The following is a 27,991-nucleotide window of genomic DNA, read 5'->3' as shown; positions in this document are numbered from 1 at the left end:
ATGGCTACTGCGTTACTTCTTGCATGAAATAATTTGTGCTCTAGTGTTTATAATGTGTACTGCTGTCGTGAAGGTTTTTTTTCCGTTTACGACAATGGCGCTTTACGGCCGTTCTTCCCTTCAGTTGAGTGCCGGTGAGGAACAGGGCAGTTAGCACCAGAGACCGAGCCAGGCCCAGTGAAGTGCGATCGGTTGCGTTGTGAGAGGAGTGCAGGTTCAGAGGGTAGTCTGCGAGTGTCTCTCCTGCCCAGTCGAGTTTATTACCCAGTGCCAGGGGGTGTCACGCAAGGGAGTTCAAGTGCCAAGTAGTGTAATCTGGTGTCGGATCTCCACGATAAGGAGGCTCCCTCCACGCCCAGACGGAATCGTTGAGGGTAAGGTGGGGAGTCTTCTAGCAAGCCGTCTGAAGTCGTAGATCCAAGCTTCACACGGCTACCAGGTACAGGTCAACAAATTAGATAGGGGTCGTCAAAGCCCATTTTTCCGGTGAATTTGGGGTGCCCACCAAAGAGGTCTCACGCAATGTACTTTCCACTGGCTGGGCTGTGAGTTCCGTCATAAGAACTGCAAAGCAGCCCGTGACACAAGCACACAGCCAAACACTGACATCTATACCGTGGTGGTAATTGTACCCACTGTAGTGCAGCCGCTTTAGACTCCTCAGGTTGTCACCCTCAGGACGGTTGTTCCATATAGGCTTTTCTTTGCTTCCCTTCTAAGTATCAACGCCCCCACCCCACATCCCTGGGATCCTGTGTTAAAGAGAATGCCGGTATTTAAACTTACCACCCAGGCCTACTGTAAAATAGTGTTGCATGGAGCAAAGTACCCACACTCTGCAGTGAATGGCATTCTGGTGGCAGAGAAACACAAGCGGAAAGAGGGGCAACATGTACTATTTGTGGACTGCATACCTCTTTTTCATGGCACTATTGCGCTGGCACCAATGCTTGAAGTCGCCTTAAATTTGGTACGTATGTGATACTTTATATTGCTTGCTTTTTAGACGATTTGTTGGACTTAAATTGTAGACCCAGTCCCCTGATCAGTGTTTACAGTTCTTGTTAATTGCAGCTTAGTTCTTTTTCCCATAATACGCAACACTTAGCTTTAGTCAAAAGATCCACAGATCACCACTTCCAGGGCAACAAGGAATTCCAACTCTTCTGTGACATTTAGGGAAAATTACCCTATACAAGAACTGTCCATGGTGACAAGAACAAGCGTAGCACAAAACTTGACGGCAATCAAACAAACAGCTGCTACTCGAAGGTGGAGATCATACAGTACTACCACCTTCCTTAGGTCTTACTTGTTGGTAGCCCTATATAAAAAAAAAAAAAATACGGAGACCCCTCTTCATGTAGTGCCGAATACCCAGTACAGAACTGTAGCATCCCAATAACTGGAATTTCTTAGCCTGGATCTAGAGGAGTATGTGCTGGGAAAAGAAACAATGGGGCTTCTGACACGGAATCATAGGGGCGAGTGTTAAAGACATAGAACCTAGCTAAAACAGTATAAAGGTTTCGAGCACTAAGATGCTTGTCATAAAGCCCTGGAAACAACCATTACTTTGGCATTATGACCTTTGATCAATATTTATCATTGCAGATCTTAATTCCAAAATCGGAAATAAAAATTCCTTACCTTCAACAACATGCTGATAGACCAGAGCACTGTCGTCGCTCTAATCGCATATCGTTGAGGTTCACAACACACTGTTAAGTAGGGGATGTCTCGTCAAGAAGTCTGTTTTAACAAGATGGGCCAATCCTCCCTATCAGTGGGAGGTAAAGTGGATTCAGAAACTCCACCTTGAAAAATTTCACCAAAAGGCACACTCTTGATCTATTCTAAGTATAAGAATAATAATGCAGTAAATATAGTTACCATTGCAGTAGTACACTAATAATAAGAAGGTAAGGTCCCACTTAGTAAGCGAGGTTGTTTAATGTCAAATTGCCAATGGTTCAGTAATTTTCCTGAATGGGACTGCAATGAGAACTTTGATTGCTCCACTTCGAGTTTTATTTCAAAAGACAAGTAACTTGTCCCATTCATGAAAATTATTGAACCATTGACAATTTGACATTAAACAACCTCGCTTACTAAGTGGGACCTTACCTTCTTCTTATTAGTGTATCCCTCTTGGAGGACCTGGGTCCATGTCCTCCAGTTAAGCTCCCACGCTTACAAAATAGGCATTTTATACAGGAAGTTTGCAGTTTGGACCCTCTCTTTTTTTGGAGCACTTTCTTGTTAATTACCATTGCAGTAGTAATGTGACTAACAGAAATAGTTTAAATCTTTAAATTACTATGCTCATGGCACACACATTTCATTAAGAAATAGCATGCAAACCAAATTAAAAGAGCACAATCAAATAGCCAAATCATTAGATTGTGCAACAGAGTGCTCTTTACAAGACCAAAGTGTGCTCAGTGTCTGTAAATGTGCTTCTATAAAGTAGGAGCCCACATTTGCTACTTGCCAATAATTTTGAGTCTACTTTTAGGGTCCTGAACAATATGAACAGTTCATGTATACAGACCAAAAATAATAGTAATATATTTTCTGTTCATAAGTGTTTATTTTGAAATATCAAAATCCATAAAATGTCATGCATTAAAATATAAATATAAAATTAAGCGCAGTTTAAAATCATTAAAATAAAACTAAGAAACAAGCAGCCAACTATGGCTCATTCTGTATCATGATAGCATAAATTGATGCATACAGAAACAAGACACAGATCATTAAGCTAACTCCAAAGTAAGCACAGAGGGTCTTTCAAAATTATTAAAAGGTACCATAAAAATTAGGCACTAAAAAGGGCCACAACGACCATGTCAGAGACTTCAATTCTGCATTCCACGTTTGCAGAGGAGACAGGCAACCTGCAGAAACTTGGTCATTGCGACCACAATCACCTCTCTTGTATCAAAGCATAACATGCGTAGTGCTGGTGAATATTGCCTGAAATCTAAGAGATTGCACAATGGATTTTGCCACTGCTTGCGTGGCCTAGCATACGTGGGCCAAAAAAAGGTTAAAGAGTTTCTTCCCCAGCATCGCAAAGTGGGTGCCTACTTAAACTGCAATACTTCTCACCCCACTTTGTATAAAACTGTTAATTGGGAGAACCCTATACCTCCATTTTAGATAGAGGTGTAATGGGGTAACAGCAGGCAAAAGTCGAAAAATGGCTCATAAGCAGGACGGGTCTTTGTATGGTATGGTATGGTAATAGTATTTATATAGCGCTTACTACCCCTGACGAGGCGTCAAAGCTCTTTTCAGCGAGTAGCACGCTACTCCGGAATCCAAAAGGAATTAGTGGTGGATTAGTATACGGAAATATGAGTACAGTTTTAGTATTATTAGGAGTTAATTTGAGCTGCAGATATGTGAGTTCGTTAGTTGGATTGTGCCCAAATACAGGGAGTGCAGAATTATTAGGCAAGTTGTATTTTTGAGGATTAATTTTATTATTGAACAACAACCATGTTCTCAATGAACCCAAAAAACTCATTAATATCAAAACTGAATATTTTTGGAAGTAGTTTTTAGTTTGTTTTTAGTTTTAGCTATGTTAGGGGGATATCTGTGTGTGCAGGTGACTATCACTGTGCATAATTATTAGGCAACTTAACAAAAAAATATATATACCCATTTCAATTATTTATCATTACCAGTGAAACCAATATAACATCTCAACATTCACAAATATACATTTCTGACATTCAAAAACAAAACAAAAACAAATCAGTGACCAATATAGCCACCTTTCTTTGCAAGGACACTCAAAAGCCTGCCATCCATGGATTCTATCAGTGTTTTGATCTGTTCACCATCAACATTGCGTGCAGCAGCAACCACAGCCTCCCAGACACTGTCCAGAGAGGTGTACTGTTTTCCCTCCTTGTAAATCTCACATTTGATGATGGACCACAGGTTCTCAATGGGGTTCAGATCAGGTGAACAAGGAGGCCATGTCATTAGATTTCCTTCTTTTATACCCTTTCTTGCCAGCCACGCTGTGGAGTACTTGGACGCGTGTGATGGAGCATTGTCCTGCATGAAAATCATGTTTTTCTTGAAGGATGCAGACTTCTTCCTGTACCACTGTTTGAAGAAGGTGTCTTCCAGGAACTGGCAGTAGGACTGGGAGTTGAGCTTGACTCCATCCTCAACCCGAAAAGGCCCCACAAGCTCATCTTTGATGATACCAGCCCAAACCAGTACTCCACCTCCACCTTGCTGGCCTCTGAGTCGGACTGGAGCTCTCTGCCCTTTACCAATCCAGCCACGGGCCCATCCATCTGGCCCATCAAGACTCACTCTCATTTCATCAGTCCATAAAACCTTAGAAAAATCAGTCTTGAGATATTTCTTGGCCCAGTCTTGACGTTTCAGCTTGTGTGTCTTGTTCAGTGGTGGTCGTCTTTCAGCCTTTCTTACCTTGGCCATGTCTCTGAGTATTGCACACCTTGTGCTTTTGGGCACTCCAGTGATGTTGCAGCTCTGAAATATGACCAAACTGGTGGCAAGTGGCATCGTGGCAGCTGCACGCTTGACTTTTCTCAGTTCATTGGCAGTTATTTTGCGCCTTGGTTTTTCCACACGCTTCTTGCGACCCTGTTGACTATTTTGAATGAAACGCTTGATTGTTCGATGATCACGCTTCAGAAGCTTTGCAATTTTAAGAGTGCTGCATCCCTCTGCAAGATATCTCACTATTTTTGACTTTTCTGAGCCTGTCAAGTCCTTCTTTTGACCCATTTTGCCAAAGGAAAGGAAGTTGCCTAATAATTATGCACACCTGATATAGGGTGTTGATGTCATTAGACCACACCCCTTCTCATTACAGAGATGCACATCACCTAATATGCTTAATTGGTAGTAGGCTTTCGAGCCTATACAGCTTGGAGTAAGACAACATGCATAAAGAGGATGATGTGGTCAAAATACTCATTTGCCTAATAATTCTGTACTCCCTGTATAGATCTGTTAAACTCCCTGCCTTAATACATTTTAGGCCCCTCAGCCACAGATTCTCTTTTATACTATCTTTTATCAATTGGCGGGGGACTGACATAGCTGAACCCGGTGAGGCCCACAAAGAGGTCAAACCCATATCATGCAGGGAGGACTTTACATAGTAAAGCCAGGGGATTTTATCACTCACTGGAGAAATAAAAAGTGCCTTTATCAAAACTATAGGTTTACAATTTCTCTACATAGCAAAGTCTGTGCCGGTACAGGGTAGGTCTGGATAAGGTGGTGCATTTAGTTGGATAAAGACCCAAGTCTAGCTGCTGAGGAAGACAAATTACACTTTGCGGGAGATTAAGTATGTTCCACACAACCTATTTTCTACTTTGCAGAGCTAAAGCAAGCCAGTATAACCCCCGAATTCTGCACCATAAGTGGCTAAGCTTTTCGCTTTTAGATTAGAAATCTCAACCTCTGGAGCAAGAGAGCTAGCATAGGTCCTCCTATACGTTTTTGACACCGCCCCTGCCACAGATTGGAATTTCAATGCACATTTTTTAATGTGGGTGGCCCTACTCATTTTGTGACTTAAGCATACTCCCAGATAAACAAACTGCACTTGCTCAAGTGCGGCACCCTACACCGTGATCATAGCCCTAGCAGATTTGTAGGGGTTGAATGCCATACATTTTGTTTAGTAAATCTCATGGCCCTCAGCACTGGAGAAGCTTATGAAGGGTTCTGCTATTGTTTGCAGATCACACAGTTTAAATTAATAATGTGTTGTCTGTAAACAACAGTGTTGCAATTTTATGCGGGGCCAGCCAAATTAAAAGAGCACGATCAAATAGCCAAATTATTAGATTGAGCAACAGATTGCTCTTTACAAGGCCAAAGTGTGCTTAGTATCTGTAAAAGTGCTTCCATAAAAAATGAGCCCACATTTGCCACTTGCCAATACATTTCAGTCTACTTATAGGGTTATGAACAATATTAAAAATTCATGTACACAGACTAAAAATAAAGTGATATGTTTTAGTACATAACGTTCTGTCAATACATTAACAGGAACCAAGATGTTACACAAATAAAATATTTTTCTCTTGTTTTCTGTCCAGACTTGCATATTTTACACACAAATAAACTACAGTTTCTGTATGCACATTCATTACATTCACTTAATCTTTCCACCAGAAGTAACATAACTTCAGAATATTTAGCTTTAATTTGTTCCTTTTTCACATTCTCCATGCTGTAAAGAAGCATTGCATATACATAACAATTCGGGAACCTTTGCGATTCAAAACATGCTGCAGACATTGTTTTTGTAATGCTATATCCTCCTAGCTATGGAAACTTACAACCGACCTGCAAACCAGCATATTCGAAATAATTGATTACATTTTTCTATTTTACAGAGAAAGAAAAGTGTGTACTTTTATTTGTCAAACACGTATTAAAACCTACATCATTAACAACTACAAAATTGAAGTCATATACATTTCTGATTTGTTAATTAGCTTTCTCATCCACACAGTTGAAGTAACAGCAAGTAGGATTACACAGAAAGCCCCAGCCCAGTTACAGGTTTAGCGTTACTACAAGTTCACTTCCTCTGAAGCAGTGCAATCAGTAGCCCAGCCCATACTCACCTCAGCTTTCTTAACTGTCTTCGGTGGAATTCTTGCCATAACATACTGCAATCCTTCTATTCATCATACGGCAACAACATCACCACAAAGCACCTTGGAGACTGGATACACCCCACCCCTTTCACCCGTGTGAGATCCATCCAGACCAAACTAGTGTCAAGGAAAAGGTAGATGAGATGGCATGGGTTCGGAGGTTGACATCAAGACTCAAACTACCATGCAAAGACAACCCCCTACACATTATGCATTTACATAGGCTAGGTTGATGTTCCCACCAACGGAGCATCTCCATGTGAATACATTGTAGCTTCCTAATCGCTTACCGACTCAAAATGTAACTTGGGAATTAACTCTTCTCATGGAGAAACCCAACTGGGAATGATCCCAACCTAGGAATGATGAATGCACAAAGTGCTTAAACGCCAGGTAGTTAGTGAAAGCTGTGTAATATAAATAGCAACTTAACAAAGTTGAGCATGTTTTAGCTATTTCAAAACACTGCTGCAATCATAGTATTTTAAACGTTAATGTATCAACTAATCTTGTGCAAACAAGAATGTACTGATACCAGTAGTGATCTGAATGTCTTCATTCTTCTACCTTTTTATTTGATTATAGGGCAGTACCAGGGAAAACCAAGGCTTTAACTGCTTGGGACTGTTTTGTGGCAGGTATTCCGATATCAGTTTGATTTGATAGAATGTCTACTTGAGAGGGACTTGGTTTCCCAAGGGAGTTCCTCAGAAATAAAGTTATGATCTTGCTCAGTAGTCTAAAAGTTATCTAGCCAGGTTCCACACCCAGCAGAAGACCTTGTATAAGGATAATGCTACCAACCAACCACGCTATTCTTTATAAGAGGTCTTGTGACAACTCAGTGAATTGTCTAGTAAAATACAAACCAATTCAGCGGAATTGTACGAAGTAGTTCAAAATGTGAGTTCCTTTAAACCAAACACAAGATAATGCCTGAAATGTACGGTTTAAATATTTACGTGAAAGTTTGAAGATTGATATTCAGTCATGGCTATTCCCTTTCTGTAATGCCCTTCTTGTATGACTGGGAGATTGTATGCAGTGTAAATGATGTCCTATGGCATGCTTCTCCAATGTACAGCTCGTGAGCTATTGCCAGCTTTGAGACTACCTGTAAGTAGCTCTCCTGTGTGCAGCCTTTCCGAATAAATTGGAAACTTTTACTTCCCTTAATATATGTGAATCAAAATGAAAAAGCATGTATTTGAGATAAAAATGTATATATTTTCAGAATTTACTAGCTGATGTTTGGAGCAAAATGGTCGAATTTCCAAAAGACATAGTAATTTGATGTTGAGTGATAATGTAACCATGTGGGATTGGGGAGACATATTTCTAACATTATTACTTTTGGTGCTACAGGCACCACGACTATGGCTGTTTATGTATTACCCATTTAAAGGCACTTCAAACTGACAAAGCCTTTTTAGGGTTGAGCCTGCGTTGCATACGCTCGCACATGCGTATCGCAGCAAGACGCTTTAGTGTTTAGAAAAGGGCTCAGAGCCCTGTCGACATCACGTCAGTGTTTTTCATTGGTTTGTGGGCTTGCCTAATAAAATCTGCTTGCTTTCATTAGTCAAAGGCATGCATACGTCATGCCTTTTCCGGTGGCTAGCCCTCCTTGAACGCATCGACCAAGTACAGAAAACAGGCGAGGCTCGCTGTTTTCTGTCCGGCTCGTGGACTACTTTTTCCTCTCATTTACTAGCGCGATTTCGCTTGGCAGAAGTCGAGCGCTTTACATAGTTAATTGCACTTTTTCGGGTTACGTACATAAATGCACTTTTGCCGATAGGTGAAAAGTCGGGTTAGGAGTTTACAACGCTATCAGCTCTATCATGAGCAAACGCAAGACCCGTTGCATTGCAAATGCTTGTTTTACTTTACAGCTGGCAACCTTTTCTGATGCACGGACATGTTTACTGCTGGTAAAGTTGCGTAGGATTGCCACTACTGTAATTGTTAGTTTGGAATGATCTTTACTGACCACAAGTAGCTCTTACTCCAATAAGTTTGGAGACCCCTGTCCTGTCCCGTGCCTAAACTAAATAGTGGACCATGTGGTCTTTGTCCCTTTTTTGGACATAAAAATCGTCATGCAACTGCACCTGAGGCTTTGATTTGGAAACTGAACGGGTGTGTCAGTGAGCTGGTCAGAAATACATTTAGATCCCCCATTCTCTCATTGGGTGAATTATACTACGTGATTTGCCATTCATTTACACATAGCATAGCCTAGCAAGCTCTTGGCTAAGGAAATCTGAGCAAAAGTTCTTGACCTAGGTGACCTAGTTGCTATCCAGATTCCAATGATGCATGCCAGTCCTTTCCATCTGCTATGGGAATGCTTGGGAAGTAGAAGAAAGCCCTGGAAGACACTCTAATTCCATTACAGGAAAGTTTAGATTGCAAAGGTAACTTGCACTCTGGTTGGTCCTTATGTCCTCCAGTGCTCTCTGGGGAAGGTGTATACTAGCCCCACTCCCCAATATATTCCTTGTCAATTTACCTCACAGAAACCAGCACCTGGCCCACAACTCCAGAAAAAATGACTGGCACCGTGACCTCTAGTGGAAGCAGTGGAAACTATAATACTTGATTTGTGGAGAGTGGTGGCCTCTGAGGACCAATAAGGGCAAAAAGCCAGCCACGACTGACTGAATTCATCATGGTGATAGTCTTAAGGAAATAAGCAGCTCAGGAGCCACAGGCCCATTGAGGTCCGGCTGACCCGAAGAGACCAAACACTTTTTTATGCCCTCTAAATGTCCGTGACCTGTTCTCCATATAAACTCTATAAATATGTGCACAATAATTTCACTGTTTGGTCACGTTTAATTATGACACATCTGTTAAAAAGTTACTACATAGACAAAAACATTTCTCAGGAATCTTATCTCACATGAAATGTATTCTAATAGATACATTCTAATTGGTGGGAGATTATGAGCAAAGAGACCTTATTATTTTAATTCAGTTTTCTGGTTTCCTTTAAGTCGCTTTTCCAACAACTTTTCACACAAAGTTTTGCTTCACATAAGTGTGATCATTTTATTTATTAATCCATCTGCCTCAAGGGCACACACATGCTATTAAATTGTCTCAGGTAACTAGATACTTTATGGTGGTTTTTCTCTGGCAGCAGCACAATTGAATTAATTTTAGGTCTGGCTAGACAGTACAACTATTAGTCGACCGTTTTACCTACACCAATATTATCCTACAGTTCCATGCTTCTGCACAAATACATGCCCATTTCCACACTATCTAGTTGAAATACTTCACAGTACAATACAAAGTTATTTTAGAGCCACACCTATTGGGATTGTCCATGCTTGTTTTTGTTTACACAGCATTCTATGCTAATTTCGTCTTAAGCAGGCACGGGTGACTGGTGCAAAGAAAAAAGGAGAAGGCTGTTAAGATAGCCTCTTAATGGTATGAAATACATGAAAAATTGAGTTTGTTTTTTACCTTCTTTGATTGAGACTGTGGCTGTCATAGAGAGAGGACAGGTTTAAGATAACCAGTTTCCAATATTCTCTCCAGAGGTGACTCGCTCCTGGTCAATAACCTTTTCTTAAAAAGAAAAAAAAAACGATTCATAAATAATAATAGCGTAGGACCAAGTAGGCTCCAATTCACTAGATTTGCTCTTCTGACAATTACACACGCTCAACATCAAAAACTTTAGACTGGCTGTCGTTGGGAACACTGAGTACAAAGTGCCAGATGATACGTATTTCAGAGACTGTCTCTTTAAGATAAAAAAGCATAGATGCATTGATTAGACATTCTTTTCTCTATATGGTTGATCATGTCGAGTCTAGTTGCACGAGGATTTGAGTACAGACTGCATTATTTCTCTCCTTCAGTTACCGCATAACAGTGCAAAGTCCTTGCCGAGAAAATCCTTCAAATGGCTGCATAGTGACTTCATGACTAGCCATAGTTTTCCTTACGAGATCAGTTATCTAATTGCTGGCATGTGCATCTTTTTAAAGAGGTTGAGACCACCACTTTCTCCTGGGCCCTTAATTCTCGAAACTTTCCATCCAAAACAATGTACCTTTCTCTTAAAAAGTGGATTGTTTCACTTACAGAGCCTGATTCTTTATGGTCACCATTTACCAAGCATACCCCACAAATGTTACGATTGCTTGGCTTCACTTACTAGTCTTGTTATAGCCCAGGCCCTCACTTCTCATTTTGTTAACCCATGCTAGAGCTAAGAGTGTTAGTTTCTGCTCAAATTCAAGTCTTTGATGTAAATGTTACAATTGGACTTCACCAGTATATATGTTCAGCCTTTTCAGATACCCAGTTTCATCATATCGATTGTATGATTTTACAGTCATGTAATTTATGTTGAACAAATAACTTGAGATTCCGTGCCAGTTTTGGTTTCATGTCAGCTGCAAGGTGGCACTGCTGAATGGGATCTCAAGACAAAGGTGCTTTATTTAATGTTTCTTTTATTCTTAACTTCCGTTGTTCTTTTTTTGTAGATTGATTCTTGGTGCAAAGAAAATAACTACGTGATAGCTGGTTACTACCAAGCCAATGAACGTCTCAAAGACCACAGGTGTGTTGATAAAGTTTGTTTACTTCCACTGGGCAGTGATTAGTCACACTACTCCACAGAAAAGTTTGACTTCATGAGCCTTCCTTGTGGGCATAGATGCTCTTATGTTTATTTTCATATTTTTTCAGTGTTTGCTTCCAGTATTTTTCTTAATCGACACAGTCACTTGATGTGAGATTTAAATGTATATAATAAGTTTGAGTTGATCAGAATAAAAAACATATGTTCTCTTGCTGCCATCTTGGTAATCTGCTCTTTCAAGCATTGTTGAAATACAGTGTCCGAGGTTTCAAAAGCTATGGAACTCAGTGCGACAAACCATTGTTGATTCCAAGTGTGCCATTGGGCGATCTTGATATGAGTGGCATGTATTGTTTGTTTGATGACAACTTTAGACAACATTAGGTTTTAAGGTCTATCAGTGTTCCCTGAGATCGTGAAATAAAATAATACATAACTGGTCGTTTTGGTAAATTTGGTTGTTGAACTTCATAATGTCCGGTATTCTACAGAGTGACACTTAATGGCACATACCATGTTCTTTAAGTATAAAAAGAATTTCAGAGAAGTTTATTAGTGCAGTTAGTAAACAACTAGATTCAAGATCTATAGAATTGTAAAAGAGCAATCAAATTAGTTAGTTGTTTTAAAAGTCACATTATGTTAAATAACAGTTTTATCATCTGTCCTAGTCAAGTATCCAGCATTCCCAAATGTATAGTCAACTGCCTCTGCTCTTTAAGGCCGATGTATAACCTTACCTGTATTGTCCTTTCCTTTCAACAACGCATCTTAAAAAAAAAACCTTTCTCTAAAAACCCTTGTTATGCTAGGTAATAGGATAATGCACACCTTATTTTACCCTGAATTCTTTAGCAGATGTCTTGCAAATCATAAAAAGTTGCCCATGGTACAAGGGACAGCAAATTGCTGGTTTCTTCTTACCAGTACTTAAATGTATGTAAGAAAAGATGGAAATTAACTTCATAAGATTACCAATCAAGGAAGAGATACATTTCATGCCGAATTAATTTAACTTTTTAAAATATTTCTAACTTTCTCTTTATTTCTCATGTTTATTATTAAGTTACACATTGCTGTATTCACCCCCAATACATTTGATCAACTCATTCTACCACACAAACTGTTTGGGTGCACAAGAGTTTCAGTTTTTGTGGTATATTAGGGTGCTTAGTCGTCAGCAGGAAAAAAAATGCTTCTCTGACCCATTAACTATAGTTCTCTACCTTATTTGTGATCTTCACCAATCTTGAAACACAGTGTAATATCAAAGTCAGCTATCGATACAGTCCATTCCAAAACTAACCTCTAGTAGATAAAACTTATTCTATGTCACTCTTATATGAATCCCTACCCTGACACTCCAGACTTTCTCCATTGTATGTACAAGAATTTAATCACTAAAAATGTGAGTTCAATTAGGTTCATAAGGGTGTAGATTTGGTTAGGTTTTCAAGGCATTAGACGTGATCAGTGCAGAGTGCAAGGATCTATACAGAGTACCACATAATGATTTAAAACAGTCTTAGCCAACCAGTAGCTCGTGAGCTACTGGTAGCTCTCCAGCTACCTGTATGTAGCTCTCCTGTGTGCAGCCCAGCCTAATAAATCAGAACATTTTGCTTGGTTGAATTAATTAGATCATGCGGGGAGACATTACTAATATTACTACTTTCGTGCCAGGGCACTGCAACTGTGGTGGGCATGTATTACCTACACATAGGCGTTCCAAAACTGATGAAGCCTTTTTTTAAATAACTGCTGGCAACCGAGCCTGATGCACTTAAGTGATCACTACTGATAATCTTGCATATTGTAGCCAGTAATGTAATCTTGTATGATGTGGTCCCTATTACAACACTAGTAATAATAGTAGCTCACAAGGATTTTCACTGAACATAAGTAGCTCTCATTACACAAAAGGTTGGAGAACCCTGATTCACAATCTGTTGCATCACAAACCCATCTTTTCCACAGGTTATTAAGACAAAGACAATTATTCTCAATAAACCTTTCAAAAACACATGTGGTGCCACTCTAGTTATATTAAAATTGATTGTTCAAGAAAGATGTATTCTTGAAGTTCTCAATTTCATGTCTTTTGTAGCTAGTAAAACAAGATGCAGCCAAAAGTCCTAAGTAATTGGATGCTTCCTACATACTAGTCCATAATGAGCCATACTCCACGCTTTTCCACAGCCCACCTTTGCCTCTGAATATTACAACCAGGCCAGTTATTCTCAATTAATACACCATAGGAAAGATAGGAGATTCCACTCTACTTAAATTGATATTAAATCTTCAAATCTTAAAAAAAAAAAACGTATTTTCTTGAAGCTCTCAATGCAGAGTAGTCCCATGACGTGTATAGGTAGTAAGGCTGGATGGAGCCACAGTGCCTTATGAATGGATTACTTCTGTGAAAATTTGTGTTCACTAATCGGTTGCGCTTAACTTGTAAGTCTCCTGCTAGATGAGCTTCAAATGTATCAGCCAGTTCAAAGTTAATCAACAGTGTTAATGATTGGTCGCACATAGTTAAAAAGTACCTTATTTTAGAAGTCTAAAATGCATGGCTAAGTCATACCGTTTCTGAAAATAAATACAAAGAATATGAAAAATAACATTTAACAAGTATATAGGGGCTTAAGGACTGCACCACGTATCTGTATTGGAGGGGTCATGGGGTCCATATCACACCAAGGGCCATATGTACAAACACATTTTCCCATAGACACAGAATGGGTAAAAAAAAAACCTTTGATACATCTGGCCCTAAATGTTAATAACAGCGTACCTAGGGTCTGTCAGGATTTTGGGCCTGCACAAAATTGTAGTCAAATATAATTTCATGTATGCGCAGGCCCAGCACACATGCATTTTGGTCATGTCATTTTTCACCAGGATAACTTGTCCTTTTTTACTTGAAACTAATTAATTTAGTTGAGCCTAAGTAGTGTTCATATCAGTCTGATGAATTTTGAAAGAAATGTCCTAAAAGGGGGGTTCATTTTAAAAGTAGCATGTGCAGGACTGCCTGGTCAAATTCAACAAAACATGCATTGTGATTCTCTTCAGTAGAGCATGTGAAAATGAAGTCTTGTTCTTGATTTTCTTGCATAGCCTTTTTAAGAATGTTTCTTGTCTTAATTATGCGTGGTCACTTTTAGGTTTAGCCTCTTCAACTGACAGTTCTAAAACTAACCAGAGCCCCTATTCACAAACATTATTTTATTGAGTAGGGTGAGTTAATTCTAGAAATATAGGAATAAGTCCAGAGCATCAATCAATCAATCAAGAAATTTGTATAGCGCGCTACTCACCCGGAGGGTCTCAAGGCGCTGGGGGAGGGGGGACCGCTACTGCTCGAACAGCCAGGTCTTGAGTTGCTTCCTGAAGGAGAGGTGGTCTTGGGTCAGACGGAGGTGGATGGGGAGGGAGTTCCAAGTCTTGGCTGCCAGGTAGGAGAAGGATCTTCCTCCCATGGTGGCTTTTCTAATGCGTGGCACGGCGGCAAGGGCGTGGCTGGTCGATCGTAGCTGGCGGGTGGGAGTGTAGAAGGTCAGGCAGTTGTTGAGGTACCTGGGGCCCAGGTCGTGGAGGGCCTTGTGTGCGTGGGTGAGGAGGCGGAACGTGATTCTCTTGCTGACGGGGAGCCAGTGCAAGTCTCTCAGGTGTCCGGAGATGTGGCTGTGTCGGGGGATGTCAAGGATGAGGCGTGCGGAGGCGTTCTGGATGCGTTGGAGTCTTTTCTATAGTTTGGCTGTGGTTCCGGTGTAGAGGGTGTTACCGTAGTCCAGTCGGCTGGTGACGAGTGCCTGGGTGACCGTCTTCCTTGTTTCGGTGGGGATCCATCGGAAGATCTTTCGGAGCATGCATAGGATGTTGAAGCATGATGATGAGACGGCGTTGACTTGTCTGGTCATCGAGAGGGAGGAGTCCAGGATGAAGCCCAGGTTGCGTGCGTAGTCCGTTGGTTTGGGTGCGCTGCCCAGGGCAGGGGGCCACCAGGAGTCGTCCCAGGCAGAGGTTGATGATCCAAGGATGAGGACTTCCGTCTTGTCTGAGTTCAGTTTCAGGCAGCTGTTCATCATCCACTCGGCTACGTCTTTCATCCCTTCGTGCAGGTTGGTTCTGGCGGTGGCTGGATCGTTGGTGAGGGAGAGGATCAGCTGGGTGTCGTCGGCGCAGGAGATGATGTTGAGGTTGTGATGGCGTGCGATGGCTGCGAGGGGGCTCATGTAGACGTTGAAGAGGGTGGGGCTGAGTGATGATCCTTGTGGTACGCCGCAGATGACTTCGGTGGCCTCGGATCTGAACGGGGGGAGGTGGACTCTCTGGGTTCTTCCGGCGAGGAACGAGATGATCCACTCTAGTGCCTTCTCTTGGATTCCGATGTTGCTGAGGCGCTGCACTAGGGTGCGGTGGCATACAGTGTTGAACGCTGCGGAGAGGTCCAGGAGGATGAGGGCCGCTGTTTCCCTGTTGTCGAGCAGGGCTCGGATGTCGTCAGTGGCTGCGATGAGAGCGGTCTCGGTGCTGTGGTTGGCTCGGAAGCCGGACTGCGAGTGGTCGAGGGATCCATTAGTCTCGAGGAAGGCGGCTAGCTGTCTGTTGACGGTCTTCTCGATGACTTTGGCAGGAAACGGCATGCTTCCAGCTCTCCGGGAAGGTAGCGGTGTTGAAGGAGCAATTGATGATGTCCCGGAGCTGGGGTGCGATGACGGAGTCTGCCTTGTTGAAGACGTGGTGGGGGCATGGGTCGGTTGGTGATCCGGAATGGATGGTGTTCATCGTGTGGATGGTGTCTTCGGTGCTGACTGGGGTCCAGGCGCGGAGGGTGGTGTTGGGGGGCGTCGGTGTGGTGGTTAGGTGCGTGGTCTGTGCGCCGAAGCTGTTGTGTATGTCGGCGATCTTGCGGTGAAAGAACGAGGCGAGTGAGTCGCTGAGGTCTTGTGAGGGGGTGATGTCGTTGTTTCCGGCGCTGGGGTTGGAGAGCTCTTTGACGATGCTGAAGAGTTCCTTGCTGTTGTGTGCGTTGTTGTCTAGTCGTTCTTTGAATGCTGTCTTCTTGGTGGTGTGGATCAGCTGGTGGTGTTTGCGGGAGGCGTGTTTGAGGGCGGTCATGTTGTCTGTAGTCGGGTTTTTTCGCCAGGCTTTTTCGAGGGTGCGACAGTTCTTCTTGGAGTTCTTGAGGTCGTTGTTGAACCAGGAGGCTTTCTTGCTGTTGGGCCTGATGGGATGGGTTTTCAGAGGTGCGAGGTTGTCAGCGCAGTTGGTGATCCACTGTGTGAGGTTGTTGGCTGCTTGGTTGGGGTCCGCTGAGCTGGCGGGAAGGTTCTGGCTCCGTGATGTGGAGAGCTGGTCGGTGGTGATCTTGTTCCAGCTTCTGCGGGGAGCCTGTTGTGGGTGCTTGTGAGTCGTGGTTCTTCTGAAGCTGAAGTGGACGCAGCTGTGGTCTGTCCAGTGGAGTCCGGTGGAGTGGCTGAAGGAGATGTACTTGCTGGAGGAGAAGACTGGGTCAAGCGTGTGTCCGGCGTAGTGGGTGGGGGTGTTCACCAGTTGCTTGAGTCCGAGGTTGGCGAGGTTGTCCAGCAGGGTGGTGGTGTTGTTGTTGTTCTCCAGGTGGAAGTTGAGGTGCCCTAGGAGGATGTAGTCAGCGGAGGAGAGGGCGTGAGGGCTGATGAAGTCTGCGATGTCTTCGCTGAATTGTGTGCGGGGTCCTGGGGGTCTGTAGATGAGGGTGCCTCTGAGTGTGGTCTTGGGGTCGGTGTGAATCTGGAAGTGGAGATGTTCGGCAGCTGTGAGGGTGTCGTCGGAGTTGGTCGTGATGCGGATGGTGTTCTTGTGGACGATTGCAATGCCTCCTCCTGTCTGGTTGGCGCGGTCCCTCCGGGTGATCTTGTATCCGTCCGGGATGGCGATGGCGATGTCGGGCGCTGAGGAGGCGTTCATCCAGTTTTCTGTGAGGAAGGCGACGTCTGGAGATGTGGTGTCGAGCAGGTTCCAGAGTTCCACGGCGTGTCTGTGGATGGAGCGGGTGTTTAGCAGGATGCACTTCAGGTGGTTGCTGCTGGTGCTTGGTTTGGCGGGTGCGGTGCGGGTCTGGATGCAGGAGAACTTGCATGATTGGCAGGCGAAGGGTCCGTGGGTGCGTCTTGGGTCGGCACGGCAGCACCCGGGGATCCGGCTGGTGTTGAGTGCGAGGAGGGTGCCGGCGTCGTAGGTCCGGCGGGTAGGCTGGCTGCGGCGGGGGCCAGGTGGTCTGGCGCTGGGCGCGGTCCAGGCGTGGACGGGCGCAGACGGGCTTGCCTTTGGTGCGCCTTTGGCACGGCGCTGCGCGGCCTCCATATGAGGGGAAGAGGGAGGGAGGAGCAGCTGGGAGGTGGGAGCGGGGCGGCCAGCAAGGGGGCGGAGCTACCGGGACGCGGCGGCGGGAAGAACGGGCAGCGAGGTCAAGACGAGGGAAGCTGAGAAAAGGGAGCACAGTCAAGGCAAGGCAACAAGTAAGGGAGAGCAATCAGGGCAACAATACAGTAACAATACCAGGGACGCAGGCACTCGGGGCACAGGATCGGCGGACACTGGCGCTCGGTCACAGGAGGCAGGCACAGGCAGTCAGGGCACGGCAGCGAGAGCGGTCACACTGGGGGCTGCGTGGCGGTGAGGGGAGCGACCTGCCTGGGAACCAGGGTCAGAGGTCACTCACTCCGCCACTGCGCGGCCTCCATATGAGGGGAAGAGGGAGGGAGGAGCAGCTGGGAGGTGGGAGCGGGGCGGCCAATGAGGTGCAAGGGGGCGGAGCTACCGGGATGCGGCGGCGGGAAGAACGGGCGGTGAGGTCAAGACGAGGGAAGCTGAGAAAAGGGAGCAGAGTCAAGGCAAGGCAACAAGTAAGGGAGAGCAATCAGGGCAACAATACAGTAACAATACCAGGGACGCAAGCACTCGGGGCACAGGATCGGCGGACACTGGCGCTCGGTCACAGGAGGCAGGCACAGGCAGTCAGGGCACGGCAGCGAGAGCGGTCACACTGGGGGCTGCGTGGCGGTGAGGGGAGCGACCTGCCTGGGAACCAGAGGTCTGAGATCAAGAGTAAGTCCCATTTACCTGGCAACCTGGTGAATTAGGTTCCTAATCTAGTTCCATCACCTGTCTAAAATATCATGAGGTTCTGGATAAATGACTGAAAAATCATGATTTTCAAGGCAAAGCACTTAATCTTCCTCTTCTAAACATTGCAAACGTATAAATGCATTTCAGTTGTTAATAGCCTAAATGTAATTGTGTAATTCAAATGTGCAAATCTCTAGTTGATGTGTCTGATCTTGTGTCATCCCTCGGCACCCAATTAATGTACAGTGATACATTGCTATCCTGGTAGGATTGTGCTTATACAAATGCCCATACATCCATACATACATACTAACAATCAGGTCCTTGGAGTCTGCACATAGTTCATTCCGTGTTCTAGGGCTATTGAACCATTAGCACCTCTCTACATGGTGAATCCATGTCTGTGCTGTATATGAAACACACTACCTATCTAATGCACTAGTCACAAGAGAGCTTTTAAATGGGTGCCATATGCACACATTGAAAAAAAAATGTGTTCCCAGTATTTCAGAATATTCAGACAGATAGCAAATGCTACGCGAGTACCCAGATCATTAGCCATGTGACTTCTATCTAAAAACCTTCTTAACTGGTGAGTGCCCTGTAAGCACATCTGGAATTACGTATTTTAGTCCCTTATTTGAGTATGACAAATAAAATCTGTAAAATAACCCATTATTTATATAATCTCCAGTCTCAGCATCTTAGAAGGACTATTTGAAATATTAGTCATCTCACTTTAAGGACTTCCATTCCTAGTATCAAAAGAAATCTGTGCTGTTGAGGAGAGGGTTTGTTGAGTAGGAGGAACAGGGGTGGCAGATACCTTTTGAAAGTGGTGGGGCGATTAAAGTGCTCTACCTTGTCCCAGAAAAACAAAATACAACACTCTCTCCATCCAGAACCCTAAAGTAAAACATTCCTCCTTCAAAAAGCCCAAATAAAACAAGACCACTAACTACAAAATAAAACATAACTACTACACTTGCATGCATCACACATTAATAATAAATAAAATAATTGTATATAAAGGTGAAATGCTAATACAGTGCATGTTGTGAATAATATGTCCCCTAATAATGAGCAGTGCTATAGGATGATATTTTTAATTCACCCTACTGATAATATTCGAAATATGTTTAATGTCTCAAAACTGATGGGCTTTTAAGGAATTTGGTTGCTTGGCGTTTGAAATTTATATAAACTTGACACTCTCCCCCATATCTTATGTAGGGACTACACATGATACGATATTAAAAATATGATTATTATATGACCAGAAGAACTGGACTGCTTGTTTGAAATTAGCATATTCTTTTATTTCAGCTTCTTTACTGTCGGTTTGATTTATGCCTGCTCTCTCAATATTCCCGTCCTTTAAAGGTGCGAGCGAGAGGAGTGTCCAGAATAAAAGTGATTTTATATTTTGTATCCTGTTACTTGTTCACAGAATGTTGGGTTGATTCCCGTAGACAGTGGAACAAGCTGCTCCTTCTCCCTCTGACAGTCTCATTCTTTGCAACACTTGTGAAAAGACCTGAAAACGTACCTTTCTTCCGTATTCCTGTCACCAGCAAGCTGCCTAGCTCGGAATATCCGGCAGAGCAGAACCCGAGCTCTTGGAGCACACTAACATCCACTCTGTCATCAGTGGCCGCGGTGTTCATGTGCGGTGGGGCACCCAGGAACCGTGCCCGCCGGCTGGTGCCCCTCTTACTCGGGTGCTGTACCTGTAAACCTCTGAAATATATGACTAACACTTCCAAAGTTATTAGATGAGAGAGAGAGAGAGAGAAAAAAGAAAAAACACATATGTATATATATAGATGGATATCTTATTGTATTTTATGTACTAACACATCATGCAGGTTCATCTTCTCCTTTCTTCCACTCAGCCCAAACCAGGTAGCTGAGAAGATCGCCTCCAGAATTGCAGAAGGCTTTAGTGATGCAGCTCTCATAATGGTAGGTGGATGTTGGCATTCTTTCATTTTACTGCTGCTCAGGCACTTTATAACGTTTTTGCTGAGTAGGGAAAGTGCCCACTGATGACCACACTGTGGAAGTTTGTTTATTTTAATATATTTTAAAGGGTTAACCAGGCTTCTGGATGCCTTGTCTTACAAGGTGTTTCACCCACCGTCAGCGACTCTTCCATAGTTCTGTGTGGCCCACAACCAATGAAGGATAATTTGACACCTTGACAGGAATCTGTTGATGGATGCAAGGAAAGTTGTATAAAGTGAAATTAAAAGACTGCTTGTCTCAAATGATGTGTGTTGGTGGTTACCTCGAGAAGTTCATCTTTTCAGTGTGTGTGTGTAATTATTTATTTTATGACACCAACCTATACACCATAGTATTATTCTGGTTGCCAGTGGACCAAGGAAGGTGTAGTTTTTTTTCCAGCTTAGTTACTTGGTCACCTCTTTCCTTCACCTCAGGGGGCTTTTCTTCCACAATTCAGATTGTACCCTCGAGTTTTTGTAAGTCACAAAAAGTACCATTTCAAGGCAGTAACTGCCATTTAATTTATACCTTCCACAACAACTAGTACTTAAAGAAGTACAAGCCTTTTTCCAAAGCGGGCATCCCCACTGTACTTTCGGTAGTGCAGATTGGGCACTAGCTTGACAGTACCAATGAATCTTAATGTCTATCAGTGGTTGAGTTTAACCCATACAATGAGCGATTTTAAAAACACGTTTGTCTTATGATATCTTTACAAAATTCAATGCATGACTATTTTAGCAGTTTAAAAGATGACCAGTAGATGCATCCAGACTGCATGTCTTCAGACTTCACTTATTGATCAGATGTGTAAATCACAGCCAGGGGGCGGCACTCTGTACTAAAATACGCCATATCATGGGATTTCTAAACATAACTTCATGGTTTGAAAACAGCTGGCACAAATATATAGGGCCTGATTACAACTTTGGCGGAGGGGGTTAATCCGTCTCAATTGTGATGGATATCCCGCCCGCCATATTACGAGTCCATTATATCCTATGATATTCGTAATACAGCTGGCTGGATATCCGTCACATTTGGGACTGATTAACCCCCTTAGCCAAAGTTGTAATCAGGCCCATAGTGTCAAATTGGTCACTTTAAGAAATTCTGTGTATTTGTTTTCACATACTATTGTTACGTTGTTTTATCTCCTGTGGAAGGTTCTATAAAACAGTCTTGGTGCCATTGTAAGTCACTAAAAAAAACAGATGTTTCCAGTAGAGCAACCTAGGCCCTCCTGCTTTGACAAATGTTTTTTTTCTTAACCTGCAAAAATAGTTCTGCTGTTTCAAGCTTGTACTGCGTGGCATGAGAGGGTCAGGAGTTACAACCAGAATTTCCATTCCTGATGAAGCTAGGATCAGGGCCACTGGAATTACACGATTGTGCGGCTGTGTCGTTTAAAACCAAAAATAAAGTATAGATTTGCCACATAATCCATCATCTGCAGCACAGTGCAGATTTTAACAATAAAAAAGTAATTTCTAGCTCATATTTATTAAAAATACAGCACCATGCTTTGCAGCACAGTGAAAGGCCCTTGAAAGTTTTACTGGTCACCTTTCTGTTGCTTATTACTGTATTTGGGTGTTAGCCTGGTACTAATGTGGTGCAACCAATGCCCAGATAGTGGTACTGAGTTTCAAAATGATAAAATAATGACGTAATAGTATCACAAAATGTGCTGCATTATGCCACATAATTTGCCTTTTCTTCCTGCATAATTTACTCAACCCTCTTGCATATTTTGGCCCTGCCAAATAATTCCAGTGACCCTGGCTATGAGACAACAGTAACCAACAGAGCATTACTTACGCGTGGTTCTGTATAACCCAAAGACGCTGACTCTGTTTCTTTTTGATGAGTTTCATGTTTACAGTAACCATATTAAATTTTGTGTACACAAAGTGTGCAAAAATCGGTCAGTTTGTGTCAACATTTGTTGGTGCATCTCTTTGTTTCTCTTTGTATGTTAGGTGGACAATACAAAATTTACGGTGGACTGCATAGAACCTACTATTCATGTGTATGAGCACCATGACAACAGGTGGAGGTGCAAAGACCCCCATATGTGAGTACCTCTTAAAATGTGCTTTCCTGCTGTCAGGGGGCGGACTCCTTGTGATAACCATGGAGATACTTCATAGATGGTCTGGAGGTTTCCATTCATATCCGCGCGGACCCATCTGATAAAGCTAGAATAGTGCTAGGCCACCTTCAGCACAAGGTGTACATATGTAAGCGTTGGTACGTCCTCCCCAGCAAGAATTTAAAAATCTGTGCTGCGTGTGCCGGATTAAAGTTGGGGGGGTTGGATAATGAGGAGTTTTGATCGAAACAGGATAGGCTTTATGGGGAATTGATGGGTTTTAAGACAAAGGAGGAAATCGGATTGCAGCTGGACAGATGTGAACAGGAAGTGTGGCTTGAAAGTGAGAGGCCCTGGCTCAAAGTAAGTATTTGATTGGAGGAGCGTGGTTGACGTGCAAGGTCGTGGTTGAAGGGAAAAGGTGAGACTGAAGTCGGAAGGGTTAAAGAAGAAATGATCTTGCAGGTTGTTGTAGGCAGTGTGCACATGATGGTAAGCCAGCATTAGGGGGCGGGGGAGGAATCATTCAGTGACTCAGTGCAAAGTCTCCTTTATTGACTCTGGCTGAGATGTTGTCTGAGAAGGTGCGCTACATGCAGGGTTCAGCTCCACATCATCACAGTGTTGCTCAGACTGATGTTTTTTTTGTCCTTTTTTTTTTTTTAACCTTGATTCGTCATGTACAGTGTAGTCATTCTGGGCTAAATTCACAACATTCTGGTTTATGTACCTCCTCTCCTTTAGGATGATAACATGATCAGTTTGCATGTATTTGTCATTCCGAAAGCTTCAAACCTGAATTAGCGTAAATTGTTACATTCAGGTTGTGAGCTATGTAAACACTAATTAACAATAATGATTAGCTTACACACTCACTCCTTCTCAAATGGCAATGAGGGATGGGGCACTTTAAAGTCACATTGTAAAGGTCAATTGAAGCACTAAACACTGTTTAATAGATATATATATTAGCTAATTATAGATTTCAGATGGCAGTGGAGTTTGACTAATCATGCTTTGGAAACCTGTGTGGTCTAAAAGAAGGTCAAAGGCTTTATGGTATATATTTTTATAGCTTTGAATAGCTTATACATCACCCAAAGGGCATCAGAGCACGTTACAGGAGATATGCGAGTACAAACATAAAATACGGGCAAAAAAAGGTAGCATCAAGAGGGAGGACATAAGGCACAAGGAAGGACCATCATCACCATTATTAATATCATGTAATACTTTACCTTGAGCTCCTCCCCCTTTCCTTTGTTCTTTTAAATTGTGATATTTGTTGTGTATTTGTGTTTTGTAGAAGGGAGATGTGGTGGGGTTAATGCGACTCATTTTGCCTGCATATAGGATCATTTTGGTGTCTAGAAATCTAATTGATGTGGATTATATGTAAAATAAAAAAGGAATTGGTATATTTAGATTGCTCTCGTCCGTTTTTTGTTTTTGCTTTCTTAGGGAAGTGGGATTGTTTAACCCATTGACGAGTGGTGTACTGTCTGGGGACATTTATTGATGTATCCTTTCTTGTCCCTAGCACTGCAAGCTTCACGCCAATGTGAAGCTTTCGGCCACTGAGATGCCTCATAAAGTGACATTTAGGCCAATCCACTAGCCTAACTCTAGCTTTGATTTCCACCCTTAAATTTACCTATTATTTAATTACAGTGACTACTATGAAGACTGGGGTGAAGTTCGGAGGATTTCTGGATCTCTCCTTGAAGACAGATCATACGAATCCCTGGTAGATTTTGACAACCACCTTGATGACATTCGAAACGATTGGACAAACCCAGAGATCAACAAAGCCATTCTACATTTATGTTGAAGAATTACTGCTCTCCGGCTGACCTCCAGTTGCCAGAGAGGAGCAGGACTAATTTAAATGTGAAAAAGAGTAACCTGACTTTTATTTTGTATAGGCATTCCGAGCTGGGTTTCCTGCCCAGAAGAGGTTGGAGAATTTATTAAATAGTACGATCTTTCAGCAAAGAACCTTTACAGACCTTGCAAGTAGGTCCCTCCTAATGGAATCAAACCCGGTCTTGGTGAATGTGTGGTCAGTTAACCCTCTTTATGCAAATCACAATGTTCTCTTTTTAATCATCTAAACTTTGCTATAGAAAACAAGAGCATTCCAGACTGACTTGTAATGCACCATTTTGTAGTTCACAAGCTGGTAATTGGTTCTAAACTGTCCTTTGCTATAAATTGCTGCTGCTCGAGAACAAAAGGTAATCTATGGAGCTTACTGCCCGCCCCACAGTCTCTTCCCGTTGGCATAATAAACACTTCTACAAGTCCCGGTGCAGGTGTATGGCTAACTTTCCAAGCTGTACTGTTGGGACATCTTAGTGCATAAAGTAAAAAAATAAATAAATAAATAAAAAAGTGGTCTGCCTCTCTTCAGTCTACCTCCTCTGATCCTTATTTCTTAAAATGAAGGCCTGCTGGGCACACAATCGACAGCTTATTCTGTCTGAAGTCTGTGCATTACTTATTAGCTCTTCATAGTGGTAATTTGTTGAATATTATCTATGCTGGGGAATAATTTCAATATTTTAATGTGAAGAAACAATGCTGTGTAAATTGATTAAACAATTACATATGAACCATATCCAGGCTGTACAGACTATGCACTGTTTTCTGTTTTGGTTAGGGTTCCTTTCTTATAAATAACTCTTAATATTGCCACCACATGGCACCATTGAAGTGAAAAGTATTGTTTGTCCTATGTGAGCTATGGTGATTCAAAAGTGTCGGGGTTATTGGTGAGCAGGAATTCCCGCTCTGTCCCCCGTTTTCCCCAGGGATTCAACTGCACTACCCACTCATCATCACAGAGCCCTTTGAGACACGAGCGTAGCCAACCATGGCACTATTAGGGTGAGTAAAACATGTCAAAAGTCTTCTTATCTTTGACGTTAAAGATTTGTTGTCCCTCATTGACACCTTTTTGTGTCTTGCTGCTGGGGTGAAATCCATGGTAGAAGGATGCAGGCTCTCAATAGTCATGGTATATGTTTAGTTTTGACAGGTTTATAAACCTTGGTGAAATACAAATATTTATCGTGCCATTGTTAATGAGCGTTTGCTAGCTGATTTATGACAACAAATTTATATCTTCATGTGAATTTCGGTAATAAGCAGTGGTTTGTTATAATGCACCATGTTGTGTTGAGGATCTGCACTTCTCTCAGGAAATGTTTTTATTTTTCAGTATCCACAAAGCTCATCAAAGAGATTATTTTGTAATAAAGCGGTTATGTTCTCAGGCTAGCAGGTATATCCCAATCCTCCCACCTTCCTCCTGGCACAAGATAACACAGTCATCACTGTTTGGCAACCAAGAGCTGGAACACGTGTTTCTGATGAGAAATGTGTTTTCTTTTGTGATTACTGAGTTCAGCTCGTTTCCAACCCTACATTCCACACAAAGCTGGTACTTTGGGAAATTAGCATGTTTTGTATTGTGTGATGACATTGAGATGACAGGAGAAGTCCCATCTTTTCTCACTTGAGTGGGTTTTTTGTTTATCTTTTTCTTTGTAATGGCCAGTCTATGTGGGTGAAGATTTATCTTGGGTAGTGGTAGGTACCTCCATCATCATTGCATATTCAGAAGTGGCTCCAAAATGGAACTCTTTTCAGAAGATGGTGTTGATGCTTAATTCAGACCCAAATAGAGTTTACATTGGCTTTTGCTCTGACCGCCTGTTGTTTGACATTGGCTGGTTTCTGACCGTGGTGCACCCTGCAGATGAGGTCTGAACTTTGGAGAATATTTATGAGAGAGTTGTGTCACGTTTGCACCACTCAATGTGGTACATGAGTGACATAAACCTCTAAGTCAGATTTTTTTGAAGCCATGTAAAGCTGCTTTGTGTGACTGAGTGGCTTCAGAAATCTAGAGTAACGCAGTGCTAGTCTCTGCGTTGCGTTACTCTGCCCTGGGAAGGAGTTCCATAAGTTTTGCATGGGTGTTCCCATGAAACTCCCATTGCTTTTGAAGCAACCCTAGAATTACAAGAACTTGTAAACATGGGGCGGCACCAACATCTTACACCTTCCTAGGGAAGCTGTAAGAAGGAGAAATATCTCTATTCCTCCTGGTTTCTTCCTCTTTCTATGTGTGCTGCATTCCGCAGCATACATAGAAAGAGGAATATGGCTCTCAGTATTGTTTTTGTGCAGGAAGGTGACCCTTCCTGCACAAATACAATCCTGCCTACAATGCAGACACCCTTACATCATGGTGCAAGGGAGCCTGCATTGGCGCTAGGCAGCTAAAAGGACGCCAGCACATAGGAAAGGACAGGATTACATTGTACTGTGATAAATATGGTGCCTTCCTGCCCTTTTCCTGTCACCCAGTGCAACAAGGTGACTTGCTGCACTGCAGTGCATGACTAGGCCCTGGATATGCCCCTTGGTTCTCAAATTAATGTGGATTGTTCAGCAGTGGTTTGGCACTTTTGAAGTTTTTGTTGTACAGCAACCATTTCTACTGCTGCACAAGGTGTTGAAAATAATTCAAAAGAAAAATAAACTACCAAGAGAGGCTATGTGGTAAAAAAAAAAAAAAAAAAAGGTTTTATCTGCGAAAAGTGTTTCAGTTGAACTTTGTAGACAGTGAAAATATTAATGATATTCTGATCTCTTTCACATCTATAAATAATGTCAATATGGGGCGTGTTTCAAGGCTGCATTTGGTTTACGTTTGGAGCAAATGGAAAGAAAGGAAATCCGTGTAATACATAAACGCTATGAAAGTTCAGACCTAGTGTTCTCGAGATTACCCCACGAAATCCCTTATGCTTGAGTGACATGTTGTGCTTGTCGATCAGTCTTCACATTGGTAAAGTTAGCCCAAAAGCTGTAATGAACGATTAGTCTTTTTTCAGTTTAAAAAAGTCCATGTGGAAATTTCAGATCCGAGCATTCTACTTTTCTGAGTTCTAGGGCTATATAGTTTTTTAAAATCACTTAAATATTTGTAAGATTCTAATTGTCATATTATCAGTTTTCTTTGCAGACCATTAATTTACCTTTTTTGCAGCATCCAGCTGGGCATTTCCAGAATTATATTCCAGATTCTTTTGTTGCTTTTTCTTCACATTGTCAATTACACTAATTATGCTTGGAAAACATTCTTAAGTATCAGAAATAAAGATGGATTAATTATCTGGTCACTAATGACTGTATGTGTCTCTTTTTTTTTTTTTTGCATTACGAATATTTTTTTATGGATTCTCGTGTTGTGCCTAGATTGTCATTCAGTGGTTTACATTGGAGAACGTCGCTTGATTTCCTCGAAGAATTATACAGTGACTGTGCTTGATGTGTGTCTGATTAGACTGCTTTGTGGTGTCAACCAATGTTCTGTAATTGCTCATAGTGTGTGCCAGGGGTGTAGCTACCATTGGTGGCGCAGAAGCCGATTGAACCCTGATAATTCTTTTAGTTCACTAT

General features: G+C 42.4%; 1 protein-coding gene across 1 annotated transcript; it reads left to right on the top strand.

Moving 5' to 3' along the window:
- Positions 1–84: 84 nt before the first annotated feature.
- Positions 85–27,711, top strand: EMC8 (ER membrane protein complex subunit 8). The gene is made up of 5 exons (XM_069216424.1): positions 85–970; positions 11,198–11,274; positions 20,307–20,376; positions 22,404–22,498; positions 24,188–27,711. The coding sequence occupies exons 1-5, from the start codon at positions 767–769 to the stop codon at positions 24,345–24,347; spliced, it is 606 nt and encodes a 201-aa protein (XP_069072525.1). The 5' UTR covers positions 85–766; the 3' UTR covers positions 24,348–27,711.
- The last annotated feature ends 280 nt before the right edge of the window (positions 27,712–27,991 follow it).

The sequence above is a fragment of the Pleurodeles waltl genome, chromosome 12 (genome assembly GCF_031143425.1).
Source record: "Pleurodeles waltl isolate 20211129_DDA chromosome 12, aPleWal1.hap1.20221129, whole genome shotgun sequence".
In the NCBI taxonomy this organism is placed as follows: Eukaryota; Metazoa; Chordata; class Amphibia; order Caudata; family Salamandridae; genus Pleurodeles; species Pleurodeles waltl.
This window is presented reverse-complemented; position numbering and strand designations above follow the sequence as displayed.

What these genes read in the sequence shown, in the direction of transcription:
- EMC8 (XM_069216424.1), top strand. Translation starts at nt 767, where the DNA reads ATGCCGGTATTTAAACTTACCACCCAGGCCTACTGTAAAATAGTGTTG. An exon ending in GAACGTCTCAAAGACCACAG is followed by an intron (nt 11,275 to 20,306) that starts GTGTGTTGATAA and finishes TCTTCCACTCAG; the next exon opens with CCCAAACCAGGTAGCTGAGA. An exon ending in GTGATGCAGCTCTCATAATG is followed by an intron (nt 20,377 to 22,403) that starts GTAGGTGGATGT and finishes TTTGTATGTTAG; the next exon opens with GTGGACAATACAAAATTTAC.